Source organism: Oncorhynchus keta, chromosome 14 (genome assembly GCF_023373465.1).
Source record: "Oncorhynchus keta strain PuntledgeMale-10-30-2019 chromosome 14, Oket_V2, whole genome shotgun sequence".
NCBI lineage: Eukaryota > Metazoa > Chordata > Actinopteri > Salmoniformes > Salmonidae > Oncorhynchus > Oncorhynchus keta.
Genome location: NC_068434.1, coordinates 77072900 through 77093422, shown reverse-complemented (window position 1 = coordinate 77093422; position 20523 = coordinate 77072900). Strand labels below are relative to the sequence as shown.

At 42.1% G+C, this 20523-nt stretch overlaps 1 protein-coding gene across 1 annotated transcript in view; it reads left to right on the top strand.

Moving 5' to 3' along the window:
* The first annotated feature begins 569 nt into the window (after positions 1–569).
* Positions 570–20523, top strand: part of LOC118360694 (transcription initiation factor TFIID subunit 4) — an 88370-nt gene continuing 68416 nt past the window's right edge. The window contains exons 1-3 of the mRNA XM_052462625.1: positions 570–741; positions 5113–5243; positions 6253–6378. Coding sequence (XP_052318585.1) covers positions 5142–5243; positions 6253–6378 — 228 coding nt within the window. The 5' untranslated portion in view covers positions 570–741; positions 5113–5141. The remainder of the gene's footprint in view (positions 742–5112; positions 5244–6252; positions 6379–20523) is intronic.

Sequence of the window (20523 nt, the reverse complement as noted above, 5' to 3'; positions counted from 1 at the left end):
CCCAGCTCCCCGCCATCCAAACATTGTCAACCCTACTATATGCTGACTCAAATGGACTCTGGATGGAATAAAGCCTATTAAAATAGTGTATTATTATGAGCAGTTTATACACCTCTGAATCATAACAATGCAAGTGCATACACTACTTTCCCTGTGTGATTGCACCTTGAATGAAATGAGAAAATCAGAGTCCTTTTTTCCACAGGAACAGCCCTGTAATTGCCTATAGGGACATGCAAACTAATACTGTAAAAGGGAGACATATAGTGTTGTTTTATACAGACATTGTTGTAAGAGCTAATGTATAGATGTAGGCTCTTAAGTTGAGCCAGTTTGCTACAGCAGGAAAATAGTCCAGCAACAGGACATTTGAATTATTGTGTGGATTATAATTAAATTACATTTTGTAGGGGTTGATACATTTTTCATGAGGGCAAAACAAGTCTGACATTTCTAAGTGGATATGACAACTTTAGATATATTTTTAAAACTCAAATACACTACAAGTTTGCAGAAACAAACTACATCTGTAGAGCCCTTAAAACATGAATCCTCCATCTATTTTTTTCCAGGGATGATGATGACATTAACGATGTGGCGTCCATGGCGGGGGTGAACCTGAATGAAGAGAGCGCTCGTATCCTGGCAACCAACTCTGAGCTGGTGGGGACACACATCCGCTCCTGTAAAGATGAGGCCTTCCTTCACCCGGCCTGTTACACAGACGCATCCTGGAGACAGGTATGGACAGTACACTACTACAGTACATTATAGTACATGATGACACCCTCACTAGAGAAACCTCTGGAGAATACCCATATTGTATATGATGAGGACTTGTTCACATCAATAGAACATTAGAAGTTGCATACACAGTAACTCTTTAACCTCTAGCATCGAGCAATCCCGTATCCGGGAGCGTAATTATAGCCTCAAGCTCATTACCATAACGCAACGTTAACTATTCATGAAAGTCGCAAATGAAATGAAAGAAATATATTCACTCACAAGCTTAGCCTTTGTTAACAACACGGTCATCTCAGATTTTCAAAATATGCTTTTCAACCATAGCTACACAAGCATTTGTGTAAGAGTATTGATAGCAAGCATAGCATTAGCATAGCATTAAGCCTAGCATTCAGCAGGCAACATTTTCACATAAACAAGAAAAGCATTCAAATAAAATAATTTACCTTTGAAGAACTTCGGATGTTTTCAATAAGGAGACACTCAGTTAGATAGCAAATGTTCAGTTTTTCCAAAAAGATTACTTGTGTAGTGAGAAATCGCTCCGTTTTGTTCATCACGCTTGGCTAAGAAAAAATCAGAAAATGCAGTCTCTACAACGCCAAACTTTTTACCAAATTAACTCCATAATATCGACAGAAACATGGCAAACGTTGTTTAGAATCAATCCTCAAGGTGTTTTTCACATATCTATTCGATGATAAATCATTTGTGGCAGCTGTGTTTCACCTCGAAGCAAACAAAAAATTTGCACCTTGGGAAACGACAGAAAGTCTAAATTCATTCGTGACCCATACACAGCCATATAAGGAGACATTGGAACACAGCACATTCAAAATCTGGGGCACTTCCTGTATGAAATTCCATCTTGGTTTCACCTGTAGCATTAGTTCTGTGGCACTCACAGACAATATCTTTGCAGTTTTGGAAACGTCAGAGTGTTTTCTTTCCAAAGCGGTCAATTTTCGTTACAAAATATCTTTGTTTAAAACAGGAACGTTTTTTATCCATAAATTAAAAGAGCGCCCCTATATCCAAGAAGTTAAAGTCATTAAATGATAGAGAATTGAGTTGGAATCATGTACCGTATCGTTGTCTTCACGGTTAGTACTATCTCCAGGTCCATAATAATAATTCCATAATCATCAAGTGTTGCCAATGATGCTGATCTTCATTTTCATCATAGTGATTATTATCTTCAGATTGATCTTGAATTTATTCATGAACGTGTACCAAACAGAATCATGTTCCTTCAAACGTGTGTTGGTTTAGAAAATATAGGCCAGACCCCTGTCTGTGTGTGTGTGTGTGTGTGTGTGTGTGTGATGAAATCTGTCTGTGAGCTTTGTGTTTTCTTGTATTCTCCTTGTTGTTTCTGCATCTGTAGTGTCATCACTAAAGACAGACAGTTTGATTTACTTCCCTGATGGGAGGTTGCAGGCCAGGCCGGAGCAGACGCTCCTTTCTGTCCTCCCTCATTTTAAACTTGTGCACTTAACAGTTCTTTCACCTCCTTTAATGAATTCTTCAGTGTCTGTCTGAACTTACTAGACCCCAGGCTCTGACATAAATACTTTATAGAGCTGTCTTTTGAAGGCTGCTTGTCAGATTGTCCTGTGGACTGAAGGAAGAGAGTTCAGAGTTACAAGACTGGATCTTGTTCTTCTTCTGTCCTTTGATTGGATCTCCACATTCAAATACTGTCCTATTTGTGAATCTGAGATGATACACGGATGTATATTACCATTAACAACTAAGTCTTGAGTACAAGTTGCATTATAAATCACACAGTAGATTAGAATTCAAGCACAACAGGGAGTTTTATCGCTAAGATGTTTTTTTCTGTTTTACCTAAGTATCCACAGTGACAGTGACAATGAGGCCCAGAGGTCATGTGCTGTTAGACAGTACATTGGTGAGGTTGTTATCCTGTCGCCTTGGGGAGGAGGGGGTTAAAAATGTAAATCTTGCTCTGGGGGCTTGGTGCTGTGCGGGGGCCGGGTGGGTGGGAGGCCATGGTGCCCCCTGCTGGGGAAGTGGCACTTGGGCGGCTTTGTTGTGTCAGTGATGGGCTGTGGAGAACTCTCAGCTGGCAGCAGAACCAAGGGAGGCTCCCCAGCCTGCCAACTCTGCTCAATCAGAAGCTAGTGGGGATGTGGTCCTCCTCACACAGTGGTACACAGCCCTGACTCACCCCTCTGCTTCATGCTGTCCTCTCTGCTCTCTGCTGCCACCACTGGGCAGGGAGATGTACAGCGGGGCAGGGTAGATTCAGACCCGGTGAGGACCAGGGAACCCTGTGTCTTTCAGAATGTCCACACACAGATTGGGAGAAGAGGAGCTTGTTTTTCTCCCTGTTTCTTTCTTTCTCTCTCCTTTTTTCTCTTTCTATCTCTTCCCATCTCTCTTTCCTCTCACCCCCCTTCTCTCTTTCTATCTCTCTTATCTCTCCCCCTCCCCATCATTCTTCAGGCTTGTCCTTGAGCCATGGGCCAGTTTCATTTGTGAAACTGCAAGCGGCAACTCCTCCTGACTCCCAGGGCCTAGAACATATGCACAGCTGGAGTTCTCTAGAATAGCCTCTCAAAGTAAATGTGCACTGGTACCTCAGAGGTCCAATTCTGCAGAGACACATGCAGAAGTACTCAACTCCAGAGAGACTCACTCGTGTTCAGTGCAGAAAGTTCACTTTTCTCTATTTAAGGGTAGATGAGATTACCAGTAAAAAACAGTACAAAATAAAGCCTGTTAAGGTGGTTGGAAACGAACACTAAAGCAATTCAATGCTGTTTAGACTCTCCTATAGTCTTAAGTGAGGGGCTGGTGTGGACTACATTGAGGAAGGTATTTATTATTTCATAGAGAACTTGGCTTTCTTTGTCTCGGTGCCTTAAAGATCTCAGTTTGTTGGAGAGTGGAAGCCTTTAGTAGTTTTCCTTTTGTCATCGCTTACGACCCAGAGAAAATGTTTTGAATTTTTCACACTAATTATCAGGCTTATACAGATCTCGATCCTTTCAAGATGTTAGACTGGGAAAAGATGTGTACAGTACAGCTGATTTAAATAATTGGTGTGGTTTACTTAAAAAGTGTACCAGAGAGAACATTCTGTTAATGGAATATTAAAAAGGAAGATAAACTGATCCTAACCTGCTAAACTCTGTCCTCTGAATTATGACTTCACAAACTGTTTACTGCCTGAAAACTAGTCGAAATGATCCTTTAAAGTTAAGGTTGGCCAATGTTGTTTACAGCTACACATGAAAGACTGCAGAGTAAGCTTGGCAATTCATACTTGGATATTATTCTCAACATGGCACTAGAACTGTGAAACATCTAGACAGAGCTTTATCATTATGAAACAAATACCCTTTTCACACTATGGTCCTGACCTAACACAAACTGTGAAACATCTAGACAGAGCTTTATCATTATGAAACAAATACCCTTTTCACACTATGGTCCTGACCTAACCCAAACTGTGAAACATCTAGACAGAGCTTTATCATTATGAAACAAATACCCTTTTCACACTATGGTCCTGACCTAACCCAAACTGTGAAACATCTAGACAGAGCTTTATCATTATGAAACAAATACCCTTTTCACACTATGGTCCTGACCTAACCCAAACTGTGAAACATCTAGACAGAGCTTTATCATTATGAAACAAATACCCTTTTCACACTATGGTCCTGACCTAACCCAAACTGTGAAACATCTAGACAGAGCTTTATCATTATGAAACAAATACCCTTTTCACACTATGGTCCTGACCTAACCCAAACTGTGAAACATCTAGACAGAGCTTTATCATTATGAAACAAATACCCTTTTCACACTATGGTCCTGACCTAACCCAAACTGTGAAACATCTAGACAGAGCTTTATCATTATGAAACAAATACCCTTTTCACACTATGGTCCTGACCTAACCCAAACTGTGAAACATCTAGACAGAGCTTTATCATTATGAAACAAATACCCTTTTCACACTATGGTCCTGACCTAACCCAAACTGTGAAACATCTAGACAGAGCTTTATCATTATGAAACAAATACCCTTTTCACACTATGGTCCTGACCTAACCCAAACTGTGAAACATCTAGACAGAGCTTTATCATTATGAAACAAATACCCTTTTCACACTATGGTCCTGACCTAACCCAAACTGTGCTGGCACAGATGTTTTGCTTTGTCCTTTTTAGCATGGTTCCAACAACTATGGTGGATGTGGAACCAGGCCAGCTTGGTTTGGTTCGGCTCAGCTTGGTTCAGTAGTATGAAAAGCCTTTTCTGACTGGGATTTGGGGAGATCAGCGTGTATTAATGTTGGAGTCCTTCTGTCTGTGTGTGACCCTAAGCTAAGAAGTTTGGCGTGTCAGAGGTTCCTATGGAGGCTGTGAACTTCATCTCCCACGCTACCCAGTCCCGACTCCGCACTGTGCTGGAGAAGGTCTCCTCCATCGCACAGCACAGGATGGACGGTGGTAAAGTAAGTAGATGTGCCAGAGACAGACATACCTATGAGGAGGTGGGCGCTTTTACACTTAAGTGATAAGCACCATAGCACAGTTTCCACATAAACATATTCTTCAGAACTTGAAAAATACCTGCTAGATCTTTTTCAGGCCTCTGTCTGGCACACCAGCATGGGTGACATTAACTTTTAGCCTTGAATATAGCAATGGAACCACATTTAATTGGGTTTCAATAAAGTCAATTCAACTCTGCTCCTTGTAAAAAGAAAGAAAGCAAAAACATAGCAACTTTGAAAAGCTGTTTTCCTGTTTGTATGTGAGGCAGAGGAGAGGGGTGGTGGGCTACAGCTGTCCCTGTCTTGTTTTGTCTTTTTTTGCGGTTTGTAAATGAGGCGTGTTAGATGCGTGAAGTCTCCTCGTCTCTGTGAAGCCACTCTGTTGACATCAGCGAAAAACCAACCCGGGCGGGCGGCCTGAAAGAGCGAGCACGGCTCGACTGAGTTACGGAGGAGGGGAGGAGTGCAGGCTCAGCTCTGAACAAAGGAGGGAGGAAGGATGAGAGAGACGTGCGCGTGGTGACAAACCCTCAGATGTCACTCTACTCTGTGCTCTGCTCTGCTACCCAGCTCCTCACATCGCCACAGAGAGGGAGATAGAGTGAGAGAAACTGATAAAGGGTGTTGGGGGAGAACAGAGAGACAGAGACACACACAGGGAATAAACAATTGTCATATTAACTTTTTGATGACCCACAAACTTTGTTTTCCTTCTGAAACTTGTCTCATCTTCCCATCTCCCAAGTGCAGAACAACATATTTAACACAACGAGAAGCAGTGATACCTGTAAACAAAGAAAAGTTGTGATTAGTTATCCAAACTGGCGGTTGTAAGAAACGAGGTGTCTAAAGTTGTAGTAATATGTTTATCCAAACTTGTGGTTGAAATGAGATCTTCTTAGTATCTTAAGTTATTTTTCCTCCTCTCACTCTCTTTTTCTTTCTTTCCCTCTCTGTCTCTCTGCAGGATGAGGAGTGGTTTGAGCAGTCGGCAGACGTGCGGTCGCAACTAAAGTTCTTTGAGCAGCTGGAGAGGATAGAGAAGCAGAGGAAGGATGAACAGGAGAGAGAGATCCTACTCAAAGCAGCTAAAGTAAGTCCTAGTCGCCTTCTTGTTATAAAGGCATATATCCCTTTTAGTTACAACCACACAGTCATGGAAGTGTTTTCACATTCCATCCTGATCCCGTGCTTCTACACCTGCATTGCTTGCTGTTTGGGGTTTTAGTCTGGTTTTCTGTACAGCACTTTGAGATATTTTGAGAAGGGCTATATAAATACATTTGATTTGATTTGATTTAGCCCAATTTAGCAATACGCTGAAATCTTACCAGTTTCAGTTTCCCCATTTCTAAGCCTACCTCATACACCATGAAGTCCAGTGTAGGGACTAGAGGTTGACTGATTAATCTGAATGGCCGATTAATTAGGGCCGATTTCAAGTTTTCACAACAATCGGAAATCGGTATTTTAGGCGGCGATTTTACATTTTTTTTTATACCTTTATTTAATCTTTATTTAACTGGGTACGTCAGTTAAGAACACATTCTTATTTTCAATGACGGCCTAGGAACAGTGGGTTAACTGCCTTGTTCAGGGGCAGAACGACAGATTTTCACCTTGTCAGCTTGGGGGGTCCAATCTTGCAACCTTAACTAGTCCAATAACGACCTGCCTCTCTCTCGTTGCACTCCACAAGGAGTTACGCGAATGCAGTAAACCAAGGTAAGTTGCTAGCTAGCATTTAACTTATCTTATAAAAAACAATCAATCATAATCACTAGTTAACTACACATGGTTGATGATATTACTAGATATTATCTAGCGTGTCCTGCGTTGCATATAATCTGACTGAGCATACAAGTGTCTGACTGAGAGGTGGTAGGCAGAAGCAGGCGCGTAAACATTCATTCAAACAGCACTTTCGTGCGTTTTGCCAGCAGCTCTTTGTTGTGGGTCAAGCATTGCTCTGTTTATGACTTCAAGCCTATCAACTCCCGAGATGAGGCTTGTGTAACCGAAGTGAAATGGCTAGCTAGTTAGCGCACGCTAATTGTAGTTGTGTTGTTGGTTCGATGCCAGGGAGGAGCGAGGAGAGGGACAGAAGCTATACTGTTACACTGGCAATACTAAAGTGCCTATAAGAACATCCAATAGTCAAAGGTTAATGAAATACAAATGGTATAGAGGGAAATTAGTCCTATAATTCCTATAATAACTACAACCTAAAACTTCTTACCTGGGAATATTGAAGACTCACGTTCAAAGGAACCAACACCTTTCATATGTTCTCATGTTCTGAGCAAGGAACTGAAACGTTAGATTTCTTACATGGCACATATTTTACATGGAACATATTGCACTTTTACTTTCTTCTCCAACACTTTGTTTTTGCATTATTTAAACCAAATTGAACATGTTTCATTATATATTTGAGGCTAAATTGATTTTATTGATGTATTATATTAAGTTAAAATAAGTGTTCATTCAGTATTGTTGTAACTGTCATTATTACAAAAAATATATATATATTTTTAAATCGTCCGATTAATCGGTATCGGCTTTTATGGTCCTCCAATAATCGGTATCGATGTTGAAAAATCATAATCGGTCGGCCTCTAGTAGGGACTGTAGCTCTGTTGCTATTGTGTGTGTTACTTGTGTGCGAGGTGGTGTGTAAGGTGGTGTGTAAGGTAGTGTGTAAGGTAGTGTGTGAGGTGGTGTGTAAGGTAGTGTGTAAGGTAGTGTGTAAGGTAGTGTGTGAGGTGGTGTGTAAGGTAGTGTGTAAGGTAGTGTGTAAGGTAGTGTGTGAGGTGGTGTGTAAGGTGGTGTGTAAGGTGGTGTGTAAGGTAGTGTGTAAGGTAGTGTGTGAGGTGGTGTGTAAGGTAGTGTGTAAGGTAGTGTGTAAGGTAGCGTGTGAGGTGGTGTGTAAGGTAGTGTGTGAGGTGGTGTGTGAGGTGGTGTGTAAGGTGGTGTGTAAGGTAGTGTGTAGGTAGTGTGTGAGATGGTGTGTACCTAGGATAGGGTAAGTAAGGGTAAGTAATCCTTCTCACCCCCCAAAAAAAAAAAAAAATATTTAGATGCAAGTGGCTGTTCCACTGGATGTCATAAGGTGTATGCACCGATTTGTAAGTCGCTCTGGATAAGAGCGTCTGCTAAATGACTTAAATGTAATGTAAATGTGTAAGGTGGTGTGTGAGGTGGTGTGTAAGGTGGTGTGTAAGGTAGTGTGTAAGGTAGTGTGTGAGGTGGTCTGTAAGGTGGTGTGTAGGTGGTGTGTAAGGTAGTGTGTAGGTAGTGTGTGAGGTGGTGTGTAAGGTGGTGTGTAAGGTGGTGTGTAAGGTGGTGTGTAAGGTAGTGTGTGAGGTGGTGTGTAAGGTAGTGTGTAAGGTAGTGTGTGAGGTGGTGTGTAAGGTGGTGTGTAAGGTGGTGTGTAAGGTAGTGTGTAAGGTAGTGTGTAAGGTAGTGTGTAAGGTAGTGTGTAAGGTGGTGTGTAAGGTGGTGTGTGAGGTGGTGTGTAAGGTGGTGTGTAGGTAGTGTGTAAGGTAGTGTGTGAGGTGGTGTGTAAGGTGGTGTGTAAGGTGGTGTGTAAGGTGGTCTGTAAGGTGGTGTGTAAGGTAGTGTGTAAGGTGGTGTGTAAGGTAGTGTGTGAGGTGGTGTGTAAGGTAGTGTGTAAGGTAGTGTGTAAGGTAGTGTGTGAGGTGGTGTGTAAGGTGGTGTGTAAGGTAGTGTGTAAGGTAGTGTGTGAGGTGGTGTGTAAGGTGGTGTGTAAGGTGGTGTGTAAGGTGGTCTGTAAGGTGGTGTGTAAGGTGGTGTGTAGGTAGTGTGTAAGGTAGTGTGTAAGGTAGTGTGTAAGGTAGTGTGTAAGGTGGTGTGTAAGGTGGTGTGTAAGGTGGTGTGTAAGGTGGTGTGTAAGGTAGTGTGTGAGGTGGTGTGTAGGTAGTGTGTAAGGTAGTGTGTAAGGTAGTGTGTGAGGTGGTGTGTAAGGTGGTGTGTAAGGTGGTGTGTAAGGTGGTCTGTAAGGTGGTGTGTAAGGTGGTGTGTAAGGTAGTGTGTAAGGTAGTGTGTAAGGTAGTGTGTAAGGTAGTGTGTAAGGTGGTGTGTAAGGTGGTGTGTAAGGTAGTGTGTGAGGTGGTGTGTGAGGTAGTGTGTGAGGTAGTGTGTGAGGTGGTGTGTAAGGTGGTGTGTAAGGTGGTGTGTAAGGTGGTGTGTAAGGTAGTGTGTGAGGTGGTGTGGTGGTGTGTAAGGTGGTGTGTAAGGTGGTCTGTAAGGTGGTGTGTAAGGTGGTGTGTGAGGTGGTGTGTAAGGTGGTGTGTAAGGTAGTGTGTAAGGTAGTGTGTGAGGTGGTGTGTAAGGTAGTGTGTGAGGTGGTGTGTAAGGTAGTGTGTGAGGTAGTGTGTGAGGTGGTGTGTAAGGTGGTGTGTAAGGTAGTGTGTAAGGTAGTGTGTAAGGTGGTGTGTAAGGTGGTGTGTAAGGTAGTGTGTGAGGTGGTGTGTAAGGTAGTGTGTAAGGTAGTGTGTAAGGTAGTGTGTGAGGTGGTGTGTAAGGTGGTGTGTAAGGTGGTGTGTAAGGTAGTGTGTAAGGTAGTGTGTGAGGTGGTGTGTAAGGTAGTGTGTAAGGTAGTGTGTAAGGTAGTGTGTGAGGTGGTGTGTAAGGTAGTGTGTAAGGTGGTGTGTAGGTAGTGTGTAAGGTAGTGTGTGAGGTGGTGTGTAAGGTAGTGTGTAAGGTAGTGTGTAAGGTGGTGTGTAAGGTGGTGTGTAAGGTGGTGTGTAAGGTAGTGTGTAAGGTAGTGTGTGAGGTGGTGTGTAAGGTGGTGTCTAAGGTGGTGTGTAAGGTGGTGTGTAAGGTGGTGTGTAAGGTAGTGTGTAAGGTAGTGTGTGAGGTGGTGTGTAAGGTAGTGTGTAAGGTAGTGTTTAGCTGTGGTGTGGTGTGTGTTCCTTGTCAGTGTCTAGGGCAGTGTGGTGTCTTCGCTGTTCCTGCCCAGGCCCTAGCTAACAGATGAAACCGAGTGCGCCCTCCGTAGTGTGACCTCAGTGTGTTCTCCCGCCCCCTCGCTCTAGGGCTCCTTTGTCCTCTCATTGTCCCCAACACAACAAGCAGAGGAACCACTGTGGAACTCTATACATTCCTCTGATCTGATCCTCCTCACATACCCGCTGACATGCCCAGAGCTAAGCGTGTCATGTCAGCCATCTCAATACTCAGGAGAACCAGCTTCAACAGTAGTGGGCAGGAGAGCCTCAGAGAGCCTTACAGAGTCTCAGAACAGATGAATTGCATCTAGGCAGTCTCTGCACACTCATGTGTGTCCATCCAGTCACACTCAGGCTGTTGATACTGGTGTAAACACTTCTTGCACACACTTAACTTGTATAAGATTGTGAAATGACTTGAATACGTTCTCACATACTTCATACAATCTATCAAATAAGACAGGTACATAATTCATTAGACATACAGTATGATGTGAAGGTCCAATACTGTCACCACCAACAGAATGTGTTTTGAAGGGAAATGCCCCACGGTGAGACATTAGAGAGAAGCTTGCTTCATTTAATACATCTTCAACAGAGACAATGTCCCACAGCTGATTGCATTATCACTTCCCTGTGTTAACAGCATTGTTATGGTCTGGCCCTGCCTGCCATGCAGGACATTAGAAACATTCAGACTGATGAACAATGACCCGCCTTGCCGCTGTTATAGTTGGTAATTAGGAAACTACTGCCTTGACAGCAAAGCTGTTAATTAAGCACCAAGCTTTATTTTGTTATTTTAAAAGATGCAATCTCAGGGTCTAACTGTAAGTGTCTTTAGAAGGAGTATATGACAGTAAGTTTTACTAAACACAAAATCTTTAGTATAACTGTATAGCTAATATGCAATATGTGTTGTCTGGCCTCATTATTATGTAATAGGATGGTGGCACATTAATTCATCTGACTTGTCCATTTCCACTATACACTTCCTACAGTATATTTCACTCTCTAACTGATGTATTCAAACAGTATAGTGAGGGTGGATCCAGCACCCAGCCACTGTACTGTTATGAGAGAGAGAGGGGGGGGGGGTCAGGACAGCTGGGCTGACAGAGGTGATATAAAGTATGTCAGTACCACCATGGCCCTTTGTAAACAGTCCATCTTTGTCCCTGTTTTCTCCCCGCTGATGGCCAGGCTCCACGCTGGGGCTCCCTTATAATTTGACCTCTCAAATAAGAATCTACTAAAATAATCCCCTCCTCCGTCCATTTAAAATATGACTCAGGTCTTCAGGGATGCTCCGGCCGACTGGAGGGCAAATGCAGTCGTTTTAGTTGAGACACCGACCAGTACGTGAACCGCCTGATATATTTAAAGCCAATTAGCAAGGAGCAGGGCAAGACGACTGCATCTGTTCATGAGGTAGTGAGGGAAGGAGGGATGGAGGGAGGGAGGGAGGGAGCCAGGGCACGGGTAGCTAGACTCTTGCTTTCCAGCACCACTGAAGGCAAATAGCATTTGATTGCTTATAGTAGAAAAAATAAACATCGGGAGGAGCATCACGTTCAGAGATATTAATGAGGTAGTCTTTAACACCACTGGGATGACCATGCTCTTAGAGAGGTTAGGCAATGTTAAAGACACATTGGACCATTACTAGTCACATCCCTAACCTTCATTCAAGCTAAATTAATTTATGCTAGTTAAACAGGAAGTCATTTTTAATATAATTATTCCCATTGCTATGGCAGGGGCAGCACTGTTAGCTGCCTGTATTACCATAGTATAGACGAAGACCTACAGGTCGAAACGTTGTACAATAAAACTGGGGGTAATTAAAAAGTGTATCTATCTTTCTTTCATAGACTCATAGGAAGAGTACACTGCGTCGCTGATAGCTACAGTAGGCTAGTACTGTGTTAGTGTGGTGATCTGGCAGGGTGCCACTAACAGTGAGCTTTTAGAAGAGTCCCTGTATGGTTAATTGGAAGCCCTGTGGTTAACAGCTCACACAGACAGGTACAAGCTGCACAGGCAGCTCAGCTCTCACTGACTAATTACAGTGGCGCTCCAGTACTGTGGACTCTGGTCCTGACTCCAGAGAGATACGCACGCACGCATGTACGCATGTACGCATGTACGCACGCACACACACACACGCACACACACACACACACACACACACACACACACACACACACACACACACACACACACACACACACACACACACACACACACACACACACACACACACACACACACACACACACACACACACACACACACACACACACACACACACACACACACAGCAATGGCACTGGAACAAAAGAGGGACAGAGTGCCAGTGACTTTCTGAGTTTGAGCACATTCTCCCAGCCCTGTGTGCTCTGCTGGCTCGTGCAGAATTTTTAATAACCTCTTTTGATTAGAATCTCCCTCCAGCAGCTTATTTACGGTGGGATTTGGTGCAGGTTTAAAGGGCACTGGCCTTGGGCGCTCAATTGCACTTCTATGAATCCAAATACGATGTCCTTGACACCTTGTATCCTGTTCCCATTTTGTACTATTTTTGTGCTGGCTGCAACAGATGAGGGGTCCTTAAACCAGCTGTTAACCTGTGTCCCCCAACTCTGCAGAGTCGCTCCAGGCAAGAGGACCCAGAGCAGGCTCGGCTGAAACAAAAGCTAAGGAGGTAAGCGCTGTGCTGGAGATCATTACCCTTGACATTTTCCCAAGACTTCAACATATAAATGTTTCATGCCTCGCTACATATGTAATGCCATTTAAAGGTCTGACTTAAAAAGTTGTAGGAATTATTTGTGCTGATTTATGTCTGCCTCGTTTGGAAAAGTGGTTATAGAACAGAGACACCACACCAAAGAGATCCTCCTCCTCTTTTCTCTCTCTCTCTCTCTCTCTTTTCTGGCTCCCGATAACATTTTGGAGACTGCTGTTCATTGTGCATGGCTCTTTCAAAGAGATAGATTGGGGAGCATATCAGTGTTGTGAGTACCGGTTTAATATTCACCATAGCACTTTCTGTAGAGCCATTTGCATTGTAAAGCTGATCGAAAAATGTTTACTGTCACAGTTATGTATACATTTTGGTTTAAAACTTTGAAATGGCTTTGGCACTGTAGGCGCACAAATGGGAAATATAAAAAATAAAGTAGGAAGCTACTGTGCTTATTTGTTAAATTGTACAGCTACAGTGTCTTCAGAAAGTATTCATACCCCTTGACTTATTCCACATTTTGTTGTTACTGCCTGAATTCAAAATTGATTAAATATAATGTTTTTCTCATCCATCTGCACACAATATCCAATAATGACAAAAAGTGAAAACGGGTTTTAGAATAGTTTTCAAATGTATTGAAAATTAAATACAGAAATATCTCATTTACATAAGTATTCTCACCCATGACTCAATACTTTGTAGAAGCACCTGACAGAGATTACAGCTGTGAGTCTTTCTGAGTAAGTCTCTAAGAGCTTTCCACACCTTAATTGCGCAACAATTTCCCATTATTATTTTCAAAATTCTCAAAGCTCTGTCAAATTGGTTATTGATCATTGCTTTAGAACCATTTTCAGGTCTTGCCATAGATTTTCAAGTAGATTTAAGTCAAAAGTTTAACTTGGCCTCTCAGTCACTGTCTTCTTGGTAAGCAACTCCAGTGTATATTTGGCCTTGTGTTTTACGTTATTGTCCTACTGAAAGGTGAATTAATCTCCCAGTGTCTGGTGGAAAGCAGACTGAACCAGATTTCCTCTAGGATTTTGCCTGTGCTTAGCTCCATTTTATTTATTTTTTATCCTGAAAAACTCACAAGTCCTTAGCAATTACAAGCATACCCATAACATGATGCAGCCACCACAATGCTTGGAAATATGGATAGTGGTAGTCAGTAATGTGTTGTATTGGATTTGCAGCAAACATAACATTTTGTATTCAGGACAAAATGTTAATTTCTTGCCACATTTTTTGCGGTATTACTTTAGTGCCTTTGGAATATTTTTATTCTGTACATGCTTCCTTCTTTTCACTCTGTAAATTAGGTTAATATTTAGGAGTAACTACAATGTTGTTGATCCATCCTCAGTTTTCTCCTATCACAGCCATTAAACTCTGTAACTGTTATAAAGTCGCCATTGGCCTCATGGTGAAATCCCTGATCGGTTTCCTTCCTCTCATTGGTCTTTGTGGTTTAATCTGTGTTTGAAATGCACTGCTTGACTGACGGATCTTACAGATAATTGTAAGTGTGGGTTACAGAGATGAGGTAGTCATTCCAAAATCATGTTAAACACTATTATTGTATGCAATTTTTACTCCTGAACTTATTTAGGCTTACCATAACGAAGGGGTTGAATACTTATTGACTCAAGACATTTCAGCTTTTCATGTGTAAAAATTATATTCTAAAAGCATAATTACACTTTCACATTATGGGCTATCGTGGGTAGGCCAGTAACCAAATAAATCTCAATTTAATACATTTTAAATTTACGATGTAACACAACAGAACGTGGAACAAGTTAAGGAGTGTGAATACTTTCTGAATGCACTGTAGACCATGATAGATCTCTAGCAACATAGAGCTGCTTAGCCCCATTTCAATTGGGTCCATACTAGTGTACCACTTAGTATGAAGCAATGTATTGGACATGCATTCCAAGTGGTATGCTATGGACATTAGAATGGGGATCTTCTCTCCTCTCCACTCTGCTCTCTGTAAAGAGATCTTACACTACCACCACACCAGTGTGTGGTGAAGGGATGCCTTTCATTGGCTCTGTTCATTCGTTTAGAACCTTGAGACTAGAGCTCAGCCTCCCCATAAGCCCTAGCTGCATATGCAAATGAAGCAGTGTAATAGGCTGTGCTGCGATAGGTTCGCCCCCGGGGTGGTGTGATCTCCTCCCCGTTAAGTGGCAGGCCGCTCATCATCTCGATGGAGCCAGATTATCTTCTGAGAAAGAAACGTGGCACGCGCACATTCTCATTTTCATTTTAGAATTTCAGAAGGAGCAGAGGGAGGGGGGTTGGGGGGTGAAATTGTTACTTTATGTAATGTTCAGTGCGACAGTCAGCGATGACACCAGTACAGGGGGAATTTTTTTTCTACGTTTTTTCTTCCCCCCTTCTCTCTTTTTTTGCTTAATGGCCGTCGTTTCTCAGTCCTGTGCCTCTCTGGTTTTCATCACCTGACTAGCTCAAGGGGACAGAGCTAGCTGTTTGTGTCACCACGGTTACCGCAGAGGGAGTCTGTCGGTGGCGGCTCCTTGTTCAGCACATCTGCACAAATTTCATCAGGATAATGAGGCTGAGCTGCTCTTCCAGGTGACTGATGGACGAGTGGACAATCCTGCCAACCCTCTTTCCGAAAATAATTTTCTATGACAGTTATATACTTGTTCCAAGAAATGTGTTTGAAATTGAGTTGGCGCTGATTTGTTTGTAAAGGCAGGTGTGGTATATGGGGAGGGAACAGGGAGGTGTTGGGGAACTTTATTGAGGTGCTTACAGGTGAATTACACCCAGTCAGAGTGGGATGATAGAGACACACTACTCTGGTAGTGTGATGGCAGCCTTGGCCCCATGTGGCCTCTATCAGACCTCTCTAGTTTCCACCTCAACCTAATCCATCCCCCTTCCCCGTCAGCCTTCAGTACCGCCCAGGCAGATAGCAAAAGGCATAAGGCCAAATGTGTGTAGCGCCCCTGTTTCCTCCATTCAGAAACATTCGCCCCAAAAGGTCAGATGGGCTATTTTAGAAATGCCCCCAGTGAAAATCAATGGCCAAAATGAGTATTCCTCATTTCTTTATTTTTTGGTCTGGTCTGTGTGCTCTGTCTGAAATCCCACTGAGGCAGGAGGCGAGGCAGTGCCTAATCATCAGGTCCTCTCAGCACTGAGAGAGGGATGGGGGTGGGAGTGGACCAGACCTACATACATCACAGTGTCAGACACACAGACACACTGCGGCCATAGATTCATCATCAGAACTCCATCTGGAGGCAGTGAGAGAGAGGAAGACTCTCTCTGGTCTAAACTCATCATCCCCAGGACCTCACATCCCACTGGGCACATCACATCATTTCAACGTGGATAATATATAATATATAATATAATAATAATATAATAATATATGCCATTTAGCAGACGCTTTTATCCAAAGCGACTTACAGTCATGTGTGCATACATTCTACGTATGGGTGGTCCCGGGAATCGAACCCACTACCCTGGCGTTACAAGCGCCATGCTCTACCAACTGTGCTACAGAAGGACCACATCACTCTGGATAACTTGGTAATATTTGGTCGAGGTGTTGATCAATGAGATTACAACCTATATTCACCCAGTCAAAAAGACAGCCAAAAGTTAATTGATTTTCCAATGTGGTATCACTCTGCTTTCAACCATCTAAAAGCACAACCACATTCCAATGGAAAAACAATGTCTTATTTTTAGTTGTCACCCAAAGTACAGTATCACTGTTCAACCATTTAAAAGCACAACTAGCACAACTGTCAGATATTTTGTTTTGTATTAATACAACCGATTAATGTGTTATCACTGTGCAGAACCAAACAACCTGGGCTGCAATTGAAATTACATAAAAAAATATATGGTGCAAGTGATCAATAGTCTTCGACATTATTAAAGCAATTGTAAAAATCTCCACAAACCTGCAGCGACCTATGCATTATTTTTATGAATACATAAGAAGACATTTTTAGTTACAGTAACCTCAATGAGGCCATGGATGTGTTACTCATTTTAAGGTTTAATGTTACATTAGCTTGTAAGATATTTAAATATATGTAGGCTATTACAACAGTATTACAACAGTAATTTTGAGTTGTGGTTGGTTGACAACGCAAACAACATCAACATTTGAAGGAGATGTATCTACTGCTTGAATAGTTTCATCTGAACCACCTCCCATTCTTTAACTTTTTTTGGGGGGGGGGGAGTTCGGAATTCAGCATACTGTATCATTTGTTAACTTGTCAACAAGTTAATAGGCTAAATGTATCGTATTTCAGAAGTGATATTGAAATGTGTTTGCTTGTCAATGCAATCACATAATAACATTTGAAGGAGATTTATCTTCTGTTGGATAGTTTCTTCTCTGTGCCGCTAATGTAGTCTGGCTTTAATTCCAGTTTGTCTACAAATGTCACGCCCTGGCCATAGAGAGGCTTTTTATTCTCTATTTTGGTTAGGCCAGGGTGTGACTAGGGTGGGCGTTCTAGTTTCTTTATTTATATGTTTTGGCTGGCTATGGTTCTCAATCAGGGCCAGCTGTCTATCGTTGTCTCTGATTGGGAATCATACTTAGGCAGCCTTTTTCCCACCTGTGTTTTGTGGGTAGTTGTTTTCTGTATAGTTTATGCACCTTTACAGAACTGTTTCGTTTTTTTTCCCACTTTATTTTGTTCAAGTGTTTTGGTTAATAATCATGAACACTTACCACTCTGCGTTTTGGTCCGATCCTCATTACGTCGAGAGCCGTGACAACCAATTAATAATTGATATGTTGGATTTACGTCTCCATCTCAACCAAAAATCTAAGTGAAAGAAAAGGACTAAATCAAATCAAACTTGAAATGCACTTTAAATAAAGTTTGATGTGATTTAGTCCTATTCTTTAACTGATTTGGTCACGTTTATTTTGCTCTGTTAAACCTGCCCTTTGGAATGACTTCGATAGCAACAGTGAATCTGTTTTGTTTTTAAGTGGAGATCTCTCAACAATCGTTCTCACGATATCACATTGGTAAAGGTCAGTGACAAATATCAAAGTTTATCAGGGCTGGGCTCAGTTAAAACCCTGGAAGGGAGACCAAAGGGTACCTGTAGATAGATCAATTCTCTAGTAGGAGGTGCTGCCCAGCCTATAGTTTTTTGTCTGAAAGTGGATATAACGTTGAAGATCTGACGTAGTTTTAAAGGTACAAATTCTACATATTTTATACAAGGTTTGTCTATGTTGCAATTTGGTTACCATGATGACATAATCCTGTGGTTGAAATGTTACCCTCAAAATAAGAGTTGATGACGTTTTTCAAATTCAATGTATTTTTATTTTCCACATAGATTCCACATCACAATACGTTGACAAATAACGTTGAAACAACGTTTATTCAACCAGTGTGTTCCCAGTGGGATGGTTCTGGCTTTTAGCCTATGATTGGTTGGGAGGAGTCGGTCAAACGTCTGTCAGCTGATTGGGATAAATGGTTTCCCTAGAATTTGTTGCCTTTGTAAGGACAGGCTTATTTTGATGATGGCCCTTATCCTCCTAATTACATTCTTGATCAAACCAGCTAAGAAATGCAGGTCATTGATGTTTCGGGCCATGGCTTCAGAATCTAATTTGTCGAAAACCATAAATAATTAATGGTAAATGTGTTATTGGAAAAGCCCAATTATATTTTATACGCCACATGCAATGCCAAGGCTGAGTGCAAAGCTTTTTGCTTCAGGTTTGCCACTAAAAGAAACATATAGATAATTGAAATGGTTGTAAAATGGGTTACAGACTTATCACAGCTTGATACACCTATGATAAACTTCCTGGCAAAATAGGAATTGAAAGAGGTGAACTTTGGCATCATCAGGTGACATGTTGATGCAGAGGAATATCAGGCGATAGACAGTTGGACGCAGAAGCCTGTCTTTTGTTCCTTCCTCAAACACACCTGATTTTATATAATCAACTAATCATGGTCTTCAGTCTGGACATGATTAGCTAAGCAGGTGTGTTACTGCAGGGCTGAAATGAAAGCCTGCACGCCCAGCTGCTATCCAAGACTGGAGTTTTACATAAAGATGATCCTCCACAAGAATTGAACATAGCTAGAGTATTTAGAGGCATATCACTATACAGTTTATGTGTTTGACTATAAGGACTGTCAGTGAGACTGTTGTTAAGACAGCTCTTGGTTGCTCTGAATGACACCCCCATATCAGCAGGTCACAGGGGGGCTGAGGGGTGTTGGGGTGGGGGGGTGAGATGCGGGAGCCCCTGTCTTCCCTTCCTCTCTCTTCTCATCCAGCCAGTCGGATCTGTGTCCTTGCAGCGTTGCTCCACTTTACCTCAGAGTGATTCCAGACCCGTGTGAAACTGAGAGCTGTCCAATGGGAATCGCTCAGCTTTTTGTTAGAATAATTTTCCTCAAATATTTTTCCTCCTCAGGCGTTCAGAGGGAGTTTTTTCTTGCCTCGTTTGCACACCAGGATTGATCATGAAATGTCTTGATCCACGCAGCAATGAATTCTGCCCTCGCTCAACTCTCAACCTTGTATGGCACCAATTAAAAGCAAGAGGCGTTATATGGACAGTATGTCCTAGCCAGATGCATAAACATCTACATACATCCACATAGTGTATTACTGGATTGACTTGGAGTCAGTAGCATCAACATGACATAGAAACACTGGTCAACATTTTTACATTTTTCTCTTCCCACCTCCATCAAGAGATATTGTAGATTTAGCCAACTTATTTTAATTATAACCTCTGGATGTAACCAATGTGCTCCAAGACATCATTGGCTCTAAGACACATGTTCATGATTTCCCAGCATCCCCCACAGATGACCAGGTCACATTTAGCCTGTAAAGGCGCTTGTGCAACAGGCCCCGTCATGCAGCGCTATTTCTCCTCTATTGTCAGAGGTGTCAGAGGACAAGGCTACAGTGCCATGCGTTTATTAGTGCTTTTGTGTCTGTTTTATCTGTGGTCGGCCTCTCATCACGTGGCCCCACAGAACCCGTCATCGTACCCATTGTAGAGCGCTCGCTGTTAGGCATGCTCAGGGCTAAAGCCTGTCAGAATAATCACTATGATTATGAAGCCAGTTTGGGCTAGTTAACAGAGCGCTGACATTTGGTGATATACTGTAAGGACCAACACATGGCAGTAAATCTCTCCGTTTCATTGAACTTTTACGTTTGGCTTTTTTAAAATATGCTCTTTGAGAGTCTCTGTACATGGAAGATTGTGTTCTACTACAGGAAAAACAGTGAGGTTAAGTACCTCTAACCTCTTAGTGGTTATTACAAATGTGTATGTAGATACATGCAAATATCAGATATCCACACGTCTTCTCAAATATTTCCCATGGTTGAAGTGTTTCATCAGTGTTGTTTGAAAGATCAAAGTGGGGCTATTTAATTGTTCATTTAATTATTTCAGAATGAAGATCTGTTTTGATGAACTCCTCAACATGCACAG